The sequence below is a fragment of the Saccopteryx bilineata genome, chromosome 3 (assembly GCF_036850765.1).
Source record: "Saccopteryx bilineata isolate mSacBil1 chromosome 3, mSacBil1_pri_phased_curated, whole genome shotgun sequence".
Classification (NCBI taxonomy): Eukaryota; Metazoa; Chordata; class Mammalia; order Chiroptera; family Emballonuridae; genus Saccopteryx; species Saccopteryx bilineata.
In genome coordinates, this window is record NC_089492.1 from 28,845,484 (window position 1) to 28,857,878 (window position 12,395).

At 35.0% G+C, this 12,395-nt stretch overlaps 1 protein-coding gene across 10 annotated transcripts in view; it reads right to left on the reverse strand.

Moving 5' to 3' along the window:
- The window catches only part of OXR1 (oxidation resistance 1), a 535,173-nt gene that overhangs the window by 30,836 nt on the left and 491,942 nt on the right, over window positions 1–12,395 (reverse strand). For all 10 annotated transcript variants that reach the window (XM_066265827.1, XM_066265822.1, XM_066265824.1 and 7 more), the window contains one exon: window positions 8,495–8,657. In XM_066265827.1, the coding sequence (XP_066121924.1) occupies window positions 8,495–8,657 (163 nt within the window). The remainder of the gene's footprint in view (window positions 1–8,494; window positions 8,658–12,395) is intronic.

The window sequence follows — 12,395 nt, forward strand, 5'->3', positions numbered from 1 at the left end:
GTATGGAGTTTGCTGTCTAGCTGAGAAGAGATAAGGAATGTTTTGTTTCATATATTGACTTAATTTTAATTTTGGTATTACTTGCACTTTAATTAAAAATATATATGTTTAATATACCAGAATACTCATATCTGGCAGCTTAAGAAATAAAATATTTACCAAACAGTTGAAACCTCCTGATATTGGTGCTTCTTAGAAATTGCAGCAATACCAAATTGTTGCATAAGTCTTCTCTGAGTAACCTAATATAAACAGCCATGGCAATAAAATTCTGCCTAATTAACATCAATTAAGAAAGCAGATAGGACTCCAAATGATAATTACCACATAGCAGTAGAAAATCAAATCTAATAAAGATACAACATGATAAATTTTATGGCCCAAAATGCTAATATTAGGTTAAATATTTCATATTCATAAATTAAAATGGAGAACACTAAAAAGTAATATTGAAATGGAAAAGTCTATAAATGATTTAAAGTTATCTAAGCCAGAAAGTAGATCCTAAAATGTGCTGCTCACAAAAATTAGAGGATATTTCAAAATGAATATGAAGCTATAAAATATTCCCTAATTTTCTGAGCAGTGTATTTTGAGTAAGTATAAAATCTTTGCAGAGATTTACAAAACAAGCAGTTCACATATTTATTTACACTTACCAGGTGTCCCCAAACTACGGCCCCGCGGGCCGCATGTGGCTCCCTGAGGCCATTTATCCGGCCCCCACCACACTTCCGGAAGGGGCACCTCTTTCATTGGTGGTCAGTGAGAAGAGCACTGTATGTGGTGGCCCTCCAACGGTCTGAGGGACAGTGAATGGGCCCCCTGTGTAAAAAGTTTGGGGACCCCTGATACACTTAAAACTGAATAACTAAGCTTTGAGAAAATATGAGTAAAGTCAAGCACCTCAAAATGAACAAGTCATCTCAGAAACCAGAAATCAAATGGAACCTATTTTTATCACTACTTTGGCAAGGGTAAGAAGTGGGAAGTAAGCCAGAACAATGTCTTCTAATACCAGTCATTACTCTTGTAAAGAAACAATACTAATATGCTAGGTAATCTGCAGACATATAATCTTGGTAAAGTCATAATTTAAAATGTAATCAACAAGCATAAACCTAGGAGGTAAACTTCTAAGTAAGTCAAAGCTAATTTAATAAAATCAGTTTCTTTCTTGTTTTATTTATCATCCTAGTAGTACTAGATGTTTTAAAAATAAGTAGGTTTCACATATGAGAGATATTGAACTAAAAGTGGTATAAAATTAAATTTAAGGATGAAAAAAAATCATAAAACCTCTTCTGTCTGCTTTTACCCCAAAAGGAGTGAAATTCAACCCAAAGAAAGTGGGACAACAAGCAATTTTAGCTTTAAAAGCTCCACTTTTAAGGCCTGTGCCATCAAGCAGCAAGGCTTGCACACTCAACACATGTGATACTTTGAACCTAAAACTTTCAAAGGATTCTACTAGAAGCTTCTTGAAATGGGTACTTGGGATTGAAGATGACACAGCTCGAAGGGACCAGTAATGTGCCATGATACCACCTAGTGACAGAATACAACTGACCTGTTATACTGTACCATCATGGTAAGACATTCAAAAATTCTTTTTATATTATATCAGATAAATTGAGAAGATGAATGCAAAATTCATATGAATTTTAAAGGTAAAAAAGGTTTCAAAGATATTTCAGGCTACTGCTTTAGATTATACCACTGGACTCATGAGTTCTTGTCAAGTATACCAACTTTAAAGAATATCTGATGAACAAGGTCAAGTGGAACAGATTAAGAAAGCCCAGCCTGGCATGTGTACTAAGAGGTACTACAACAAGGATAGGGAAATTAAGATGTGACACTGTTCCTTAGGCCCATAAGGGAGTTAAGCCTGAAGTAACTGTATCAGCAAAAAACGTGATTTTAAAAATGAAGGCACAACGATTAAAGAAACCTTTCTTCACAGTGAATCAACTTTATATTTTGGTTTACAGGTGCAACACCAGAAAAAGTGGAATATTTTGAAAAATGTTTTATGCAGTGTAAGTTGCATGACACAGACTTGAAAATGTCACTATACTGTGATTGACAGAGTCTGAAAGAATCTTCCAGTGTCAGCGCTGAGTAGCTGAATGCACACCTGAGGTGGTGGCATGGCGCACACTATGCTGTCCTCGTATCGGTACTGCACAGTGAGGAGCTGTAAAGGATACTGATAATGAGGTCTCACCCCCAGTGATTCTGATTTAATCGGTCTGAAGTCATGTGAGCTTGAGCTATAAGATTTTTAAAAGTTGTCTCAGGTGATTTCAAGTTGTTACCAAGCCTAACATGGTGGTGCAGTGGAGAGAGCATTCTCCTGGAACACTGAGGTAACCAGTTCAAGACCGTGGGCTTGCCCGGTCAAGGCATGCACAACAAGCAAGAGGCAAGCAATGAAGAATTAACGAGCAGCAACTAGGAGTTGATGCTTCTCACTGCCCCTTCCTCTCTCTGTAAAATTAATTCAATAAATCTTTAAAAAAACAGATGAAAGTGCTTCACAGGTAGAGAACTTGGTGTGTTAAAAAGACTATGGGTTCTGAATTGCAGACTAACTACTACAATTTACTCATATAAGAAGTAAATTTTCAGCCAAATAAGAAACAAGCTTAGAGGAATTATCTGTATAATAAAGGTGATAGTCTACGCCAGTGGTAGTCAACCTGGTCCCTACCGCCCACTAGTGGGCGTTCCAGCTTTCATGGTGGGCGGTAGTGGAGCAACCAAAGTATAAATAAAAAGATAGATTTAACTATAGTAAGTTGTTTTATAAAGATTTACTCTGCCAAACAGTGAAAATCCAACATAAAGTTCGTGGTAATTATTATTATATGCTTTAACTTGCTGTAACTGCTTTATAAATTTTATAAAGTAAAGTTACTTCCCTACTTTATAAATCACCATTACTGTTTTAACCGGTGGGCAGTTAGAAAATTTTACTACTAACAGAGATACAAAAGTGGGCGGTAGGTATAAAAAGGTTGACTACTCCTGGTCTACACCTAAATGGGTTCTTCCAGATGTGAACTAGAAGTCACAAGAAATTCAAGGGAGAAGAACATATTAATAACACTGTAGGAATGCAATCAGCAAAATCCAGACTGTGGGCCATTCTATAGGAGAACTAAAATTACATAGAATAAAAGCAAAGCAAAGCAGTGGAGGAAGAATCTACATTTACAGTGACTTAAGAGACATTTAATTGAAACATTTGGATCTTAGTCAATCCTGATTCAAATAACAAACTGCAAAAACATATTCATATTATAATGTATTTTAAACACTACTATGACATTTAAAGAATGTAAAATGCAAATTCATTATACTATTCATTTCTATTTTTGTTTATTTATTAAATCAAAGCACTATCAGAAAACAGCAGGTGTCAATAGGCATCTTTCCCCACCTTTCCCTCAGAACCTTCCTGATACTTTATTGAAATGCCATTACAGCTCTTTCTTTTCCAGTGAAATCCATAAAAACAATCCCCATCAAAAATAAAAAAGTAACACGTTATTTATTTATTGTGACAGAGGCAGAGAGAGAGACAGAGAGAGGGACAGATAGGGACAGACAGATAGGAAGGGAGCAAGATAAGAAGCATCAATTTTTAGTTGTGGCACTTCAGTTGTTCATTGATTGCTTTCTCATATGTGCCTTGACCAGGGGCTATAGCAGACCGAATGACCCCTTGCTCAAACCAGATGAGCCCACGCTCAAGCCAAGGACCTTGGGTTTTGAACCTGGGTCCTTCACGTCCCAGTCCCACGCTCCATCCACTGCACCACTGCCTGGTCTGGCAAAAAGTAACCTTTTTTAAAAACAAAGCCTCACATAAAACATTATCCACACTTCACATGCTGTTTTCCTATCATTGGATACTGCCAGAAACCAGAGGAAAAGATCCTATAAGTAGTTCCTTTTCAGTGGCAAGGTAAGGTTATTAAATTCCCAATAGAAGAATTCATAATTAACAAACTTAAGATGCTATTGTTTTAAAAAAAACACACACACCAAAGAACAAGGTAAGCTGATGTCTTCTCCTAATGATATTTATATGGACTAAATAGAACAGTAAAAAGCATATATTAAATAAAATAAATCTCATACACATCTTGAGTTATATGTACAGAACTGCTCTGATTCTTTCTCCTAATAGTCAAGAATCTTAGTTCTGATGTATCATTAGGGGCTCTTACAATTGGTCTAACCTTACTTAGTAAACACAGGTTTCTGTTGCTCTCATCTCTCTCTGGAATTCACTCTACAAATAAATCTCTTATATTGACCTCCTTTCCTCCTTCCTTTTCTCATCACTTCGAATTCTGATATTCCAGCCTTTCCGAATTAGCTCCAATAAGATTGCCTTTCAATTTGTATATTTTGGAAATTAAATCATTTCAAATATTATAGTGTTTTTTTTTTGCAATCTCAAGTGCACATTTTAGTAATTTGGGGTGTCATAGTTCATGAATGCTTTGACACATTTTAAGGTAATGATGAGGATAGTATAGGATCCATTACAAGTTAATAAACAGTGGAAGTACCAAAAAAAAATAAAATAATCCTGAAAAACAGATTATAAAGGAAGATAATTGATGCACCCTAGAAGGAAGAATTGCCCAACAGTCATCCTAAAATGAACAGTGTTGCCCTTTTAAGTAAAAAACAAAACAAAACCAAAAAAACCCTCCCTACATTTGAATACATTAAAGCAGAACTAAGAATAGTAGAAAACATAAAATGAGAGAGAAGCTAGAATGTCAGTGAATTCCAACTTCCAGAGTCTATGGCTTTATGACAAAGTATTTACTACAACTGACATAAAAACTTACTTTAGGATATAGACCAATTTTGAAAGGTGAGTAGAAGTTTTATTACTGATTCTAATATATGCCCAAATTTATTCATTAATTGATAAGCATTTATTTAGAATAAATTACACAGGGTGGGGTAAAAGTAGGTTTATAGTTGTATGTGATAGTTAATTCTTGTTAACTATTGTATTATTTTCCATATGAACAACTGTAAACCTACTTTTGCCCCCCTCCGCCCGCATACCTACACTGCTCTCAGCTCTGAGGGTACAGTATTGTGAGAAACTGCCCTCATGGTGCTTACCCAGGGAGGGAGACAAGTGGGAAACAGAAGAGAAATAGGAGTGGAGGGAAGTTTACCATATACAAAGGTTTCCCCAATGTATAAATTTTTGGTTAGCAATATATTTCTGCCTAACAGACAAGGATAACAAAGATCTAAGTATCACTGAAGTTGAGTAAGAGTGAATATACCAGACAGTTTTAGACAGACTGATAAGCAGCCATAAATCATCATAAATTCTAAGTCATATATTCTCTACCCTAGGAAGAAAAAAACCCTAAAAATACCACTTCAAAGTTGGAAGTACTCTAATTTTATTTAAGTGCTCTAGCCAAATTCCTTTTTCAAATATCATTTTGATAACATTTAAAGTATTTTTTTGTCATTACACATTTGTTCAGACCCACAGAATATATAACACCAAGAGTGAATCTGGTTGGAAAAATAATACTTTTTACATCTTTAGTAACCATTGGGCACTAGATCAGCACTGTACAAGAGAAATACAGGACATAGGCAATTATAGATTTTCTCTATAAAAAGAGAAAAAAGTAAAATTAATTTTAATATATTTAACCCAAGTCCAAAATATTATCATTTCAATATAATACATATAAAAATTAATGTTTTTTTTGTTTCAATTCCAAATCTTTAAAATACAATGTATATTTTATTTTATTTTTATTTTTATTATTTTTTTTTCTGAAGCTGGAAACGGGGAGACAGACTCCCGCATGCGCCTGACCAGGATCCACCCAGCACACCCACCAGGGGGCTACGCGCTCTGCCCACCAGGGGGCGATGCTCTGCCCCTCCGGGGCGTCGCTCTACTGCGACCAGAGCCACTCTAGCGCCTGGGGCAGACAGAGGCCAAGGAGCCATCCACAATGTATATTTTATATTTAAAGAGAACATCTCAATTTGAACTAGCCACATTTTAAGTTCTCAATATTCACATGTGGCTAGTGGTAGCTGTATTTATAGGAACTATTATATTTTACACTACAGCACATCTCAATTCAGACACTAAATTTTCACAGAAAATACTTGATTTTCTTGAGATCTGGATTTACCTAGAAATCATATTTATATTTCATAAAATTTATAGTTGAAAAAGTAGATTCATAAGTCCAAGTTGTAAAGTTACCCAAATGAAATAAGTATCAGTTTCTAAAGTTAAATTGATTAAAATAAAAATGAAATAAAATTAACAATTCAGTTTTTTAGTTGTATTAGCCACATTTCAAGTAATCAACAGCCATATGTGGCTAGTGGCTACCATACTGAACAGTGCAGCACTGTTTTCTAGGCAATGCAGAAAAAAGCTTTAATTTTTTTCTCTTCCATTTTTTCTTTATTTGAATCAATTCTGGTTAAAAACAGGTGAGGATACATTAGTTTCTTTAAAAATTATAACACCTGTAGAGCCTTCCACAAAAATTTTTTTTCCTTCCACAAAAATTTAAGGCAGTTCCTTTGAAACAAAGTTCTCAATAGTCAAATAATCATAATAGTCTATTATTTCCAAAGTTAAACGCTCCAACCGTAGTACAGAGAAAATTCCCAAATCCAAAATTAGTAATGTCATTGCTACCTGATTGTTACAAAATCCAATCTTATTAGCTATGTAATACTTTTTCAAAAAAATTTAAATTCCCTTGGATTCTACCTTCAACTGTTGCTATCTAAGTACAGGTACACATCTTTGATTACCTGGGCTATTTTAAAAGCCTCCTAAAGCTAATTTTAAATACACAGGGATTTTTTTTCCATATGTTGACACGTAACTATCACTAGGAATAAAATATAGAATGTTCCCAGTATCAGTGAAGTTCCCTCCTGCCCCTAGCCACCCAATAACCCCCAGAAAGATAGCATGATGGACTTTTGATTAGTTTTGCCCTTCTGAACTCTATAAAAATGGAATTATATAGTATATACTCTTTTTTTGTCTGGCTTGGATTCTTTTTTTTTTTTTTTTTTGTATTTTTCTGAAGCTGGAAACGGGGAGAGACAGACTCCCGCATGCGCCCGACCGGGATCCACCTGGCATGCCCACCAGGGGGCGACACTCTGCCCACCAGGGGGCAACGCTCTGCCGTGACCAGAGCCACTCTAGCGCCTGGGGCAGAGGCCAAGGAGTCATCCCCAGCGCCCGAGCCATCCCCAGCGCCTGGGCCATCCCTGCTCCAATGGAGCCCTGGCTGCGGGAGGGGAAGAGAGAGACAGAGAGGAAGGAGGGAGGGGGTGGAGAAGCAAATGGGTGCCTCTCCTATGTGCCCCGGCTGGGAATCGAACCTGGGTCTCCGCACGCCAGGCCGACGCTCTACTGCTGAGCCAACCGGCCAGGGCCTGGCTTGGGTTCTTTTAGCAAACATATTATCTGTGAGATTCATCCATGATGTTGCCTATGCCAGCAGATCATTTTTATTGCTATATTATTCAGAATTTTGTGAATATTCCAAAATGTTTTTATCCATTCTCCTGCTGATAGGTATTCAGGTTGTTTCCAGTTTGGGGCTATTGTGAATAAAGCTGGTAAGAAAATTAATAATGTCCATGAAAGTATTAAAGAACCTAAAATATGTGCTCAATATATGTTAATTCTGTTATTCCATTATATTAAAGTTAAGGGATGGACATATTATACAGAATGGACATTTAAAATCAAGTTCACATTTTAAACAAAAGACATGCCATGTATATCTTCAATCATTATACATGTTAACCACATGCACAATAAATTTATATCACACAAACAACAATAAACATTAACACCAAATGGATAACAAAATTTGACCCCATTAACACATTTTAGCATCTGCTCTATATTTTCAAATGCATCTAGAGATTGATCCAGGCAATCACAACAGAAATTAGCACTAGCTTATTTCTCTAGCACTACATTCATGCCAAGATAATGCTTAGGTGTAGACTTAGAAATATTTGCATGAATGTGTTGCACCTGCTCATATATCAGGTCATAGTAAAATAAAACAGATTTGAAAAAACAGTTTTATAAAAATTAGTATAACAGCATCATTATTCTAAAATGCACTCAATAAGTCATTTTATTGCCGATACACTGCTTCTCCATTTTAAAGCAAAAGAAAAATGACAAATACTAATGAACTAAAGTTATTAATCAGGTTCATTCAATGAACATATATATACACGGACAGTATATATTTCCTTTTTTTAAAAGATCTATTTATTGATTTTACAGAAAGAGGAGAGAAACAGAAAAGTGTTCTTTTGTATCAAGATTCTGAGTACTCTCCTGTGCTACCATAAAGCTATAAATTCATACAAAGGAAAATGAATAATGAGATCTTCACATTTTCCTCCTTACCTCCCATTCTCTGGCTGCTGCTTCATTAGTAGAATCTTCACTTGTTTCAGACTCTTCGATCTTTTTTACAACTATAAATCCAGGTTCTCTGGTATATTCACCAGTATCCTCTGCATATATTTCTGGACTCCACTGAATGAAGAAGGCATATAAGTGGTCTGTCCTGTTAGAACAAGTAACTATTAATAACAGACCTAGTACTGTGTGCTTTTAGCTAGAATTACAAAATAGCTGTTAAATATCTTGACAAAACTTGAGAACCTAAAATATACACAGAATATACTATTTTATTTTTTAAAAATAATGAAGTCCACTACTAGTAAAACATTAACTTAAAAAATGTATGTGTTTGACTGTTCTATCAAGTTGTTCCACAAAAACTAGATTAAGACTTTCCTCAGCATGCTTCTGACTAGCTCAAGTGCTGTCCATGGTAACAGTTTTACTCTTTAAAGCAACTAGTGATAGGAAGGGAAACTGAACCCACCATTCTGACATCATTCACACAATTACCCAATTATCTATAATACAAGTAAACTATTTTAAAACTGCCTATTTTGAAACCTGAATATTACAGAGAATTTCTCCGAGCTAAGAGAAATTTAATATATTTCTTTTAAATAATACCAGGAACACACAGTATATTATTGGTTCAGAGACAGATGATCTAATATTTCAAGTGTCTTTTTCCCCTTTTTCAATTTTGTTTACTATAGTAAAGTCTCTTGTTACAAAAGATAATGAAAACTCAGATAAGCATATTTGAGGGTCAAACGCACATTTCAAATATCCATGTTTTCTTTATTTAGCATGAAAATTGAAAATTGATTATAAAACTCTACTAAGCTACCATATATTAAATTCAATAACAATGGGTCTGGAAATGGTGTCCAATTTAAATTTTTTACAAGTATCATCTCTTATTTGGCAACTAACATATTAAAAGGATGTTTATGTTTAGTTCCATCTTACAGATAATGTCTCTACCAAAACAGCATTTTGTACTCTCCTGTGCCTTTTTCATAAATTATATATATATATAATGAAGTTCAAGATCCTAATACTAATTATTTACTTCTTAAAAAACATTAGCCAAGGTGCAAGGAAAATAACAAAATGAAAAATTCAATGTAAAAATTAAAATAAAACCAACAGTAATGACAAAAGCTAGATCCTTGTGTTAGTTTTAATTAAAGATATAATATTCAGAAATGCCTCATTCTTTTGCACTTCGCTTTACTGTGCTTCAGAGATATTTCTTTTTTTTTTTACAAATTGAAGTTTTGTGTCAACCCTGTATTAAGCAAATCTATCGGCATTATTTTTCCAACATCATTTGCTCACTTGATGTCTGTGTCACATTTTGGCAATTCTTGTAGTATCTCAAGTTTTTTCACTATTTTTTTGTTATGCTGATCTGTGATCAGTTATCTTTGACGTTACTATTGTATTGTCTCGTGGTACCATGAAACGTACCCATATAAAAAGAATCTACAAATAACACTGGGGAACAATATTTTTTAATTTTCTGTTAAATGAGGTTTTAGAACTGTTTCTATATATTTCTGCATCGCTGATTTCAAATCTGAAATCCGTTTTTTGGTGCATGCTCTAGTTTTTATGCAATTTTAATTTCTTTTTGTTACAGTTAACGGCATGCATTGGTTTTTAAATTAGAGTTAAAGGGATTGAACTCTTGGATTGAACATAACCACAAGGCAATTAATGTTTTACAAACATCACTTTTACGTAATTGTAATTATTTTTAAATGTAAAAAATTATCTGATAAAAACACTCTATTTTGTTTTAAGATTGAATCATAGCTTCTTTGAGTAGGCGTAAATGTAAGAATAGTCCTGACACCTTCTGTTATGTATGTGGCTATTACACACTTCAATGTCAAAGGCGCAATATTTCATCATTTGTGACACGTGCATATATTGCCTATTTTCAAGTTCCCCTTAGCGATCAAGACAAGAATTGGGCTCCTCATATAGTGTGTCATAATTGTGAGGAAATGCTTCATGACTGGACAAAAGAAAAACACAAAGGAATGCCTTTTGGTATCCCCATGGTTTGGTATGAACCTAAGGACCACAGCAGTGACAGTTATTTCTGTCTGATCCATACAAAGGGCATCAGCAAGAAAAAACAGCATATGATCGGATATCCTAATATTCCTTCAGCAATACGACCGATCCCACACTCTGAGACACTCCTGGTTCCCATTTTTAATGGTTTTATTTCTTCTAAGGATGAAAAAAGTGAACATGGTAATCAAGTGTATTTTGATAATATGCATGAGAAAATGGTTGTAGAATCTGAAGAGTCTTCTTCTGATGCCAAGCAGTCATTAACCCCTCAGCAGTTTAGCCAACCCAAATTGAATGACTTAGTAAGAATGACATAAAAATTGTCCTGAACTTTCTGAAGTATGAGGAGCATAACTAGATCATTTGTGTGGACCTTAAAATGGTAACTTTCCTGCGAGGACAACAGACAGGTTTCACAAAGTATCCTTGCTTTCTGTGTTTGTGGGACAGCCGAGCTTAGGAGAAACACTGGACACAGAAGGAGTGGCCGAAACATGAAGCTCTGGAAGTAGGGATGCAAAATATTGTGAATGAACCTGTAGTTAATCGAAACAGGATCATTATTCTCCCACTTCATATCAAATTTGGCTTAATGAAGCAGTTTGTTCAGGCTTTGAATAGAGAAAGTGTATGCTTTCAACATATTATTTCTGCTTTTCCTGCCTTGTCGTTCGAGAAGATAAAAGCAGGTGTATTCGATGGACCTCAAATTCAAACCCTCATATGTGACGAAGAATTTGCCAAGAAGATAAATAAGGAGGAGAAAGCAGCATGGCAGTCTTTTGTGGCAGTTACAAAGAACTTCCTTGGCAACAAAAAAGCTGTGAACTTCTGGTTCAAAGGATGCTGTTGGCTTTCCGCAACACTGGATGTAACATGAGTGTTAAGATTCACTTTCTGAACTGTCATCTTGATAAGTTTCCGAAAATCTTGGAGTTGTTCGTGATGAGCGGACTATTGCTGGCGCATTAAACGAGATTATCCTCAACAAGCACACAAACGCAAGAGCTACAAATGCCAATTTTTGCCTGAATAGAATTTAAATAAATTTTGCGCAAATTTTATGATTAAAATAAGTGTTTTAATATGTTCTATTTCAAAATTGTAGACAAATTCTGATGCAATCATATCTTTTAGTGTATTAGTGTATTTACTACATTATATAAATTATATTTTTACAAAGATGATGCTCCAGAAGACATTATACTTCATTATGTTAAACTAAATGTTGAAAATTTTACAAGATAAAAACCTAAATGTTTGAACTGCAAAATAACTTGTAGCTTACAGAGAATAACTAATGTCAGATTTGAGATCAGCACACTCGAATTAGGTAATAACAAGTGTTCTTCTGGATGCAACAAACATTTTGTTCCCCAGAGTAATCTGTGTATTTTGACAGCCCCACAGATCAGCCATTCCCCCATCTCTCTCTCTCTCTCTCTTCAGATCTTCTTATTCCCTGAGACACAATAATATTGAAAGTAGGCCAACTAACCCTCCAATGGCCTCTAAGTACTCAAGTGAAGAGTTGCATGTCTTCCATATTAAATCAAAAGCTGGAAATGATTAAGCTTAGAGATGAAAGTACTGTATATGGAAAGGTAGGCCCCTTGCGCCAAAGATTTATTCAAGTTATCCATGCAGTGGAAAATTCTTGAAGGAATTTAGAAGTGCTACTTCAGTGAACACAATAAGAAAGCGAAACACCCTGATTAATGATATGGAGAAAAGCTTTAGTGTTATGGTCTAATCCAGACAGAGCAAGACACTTAACTGTCTATAATTCAATGAAGGTTTAGAGATA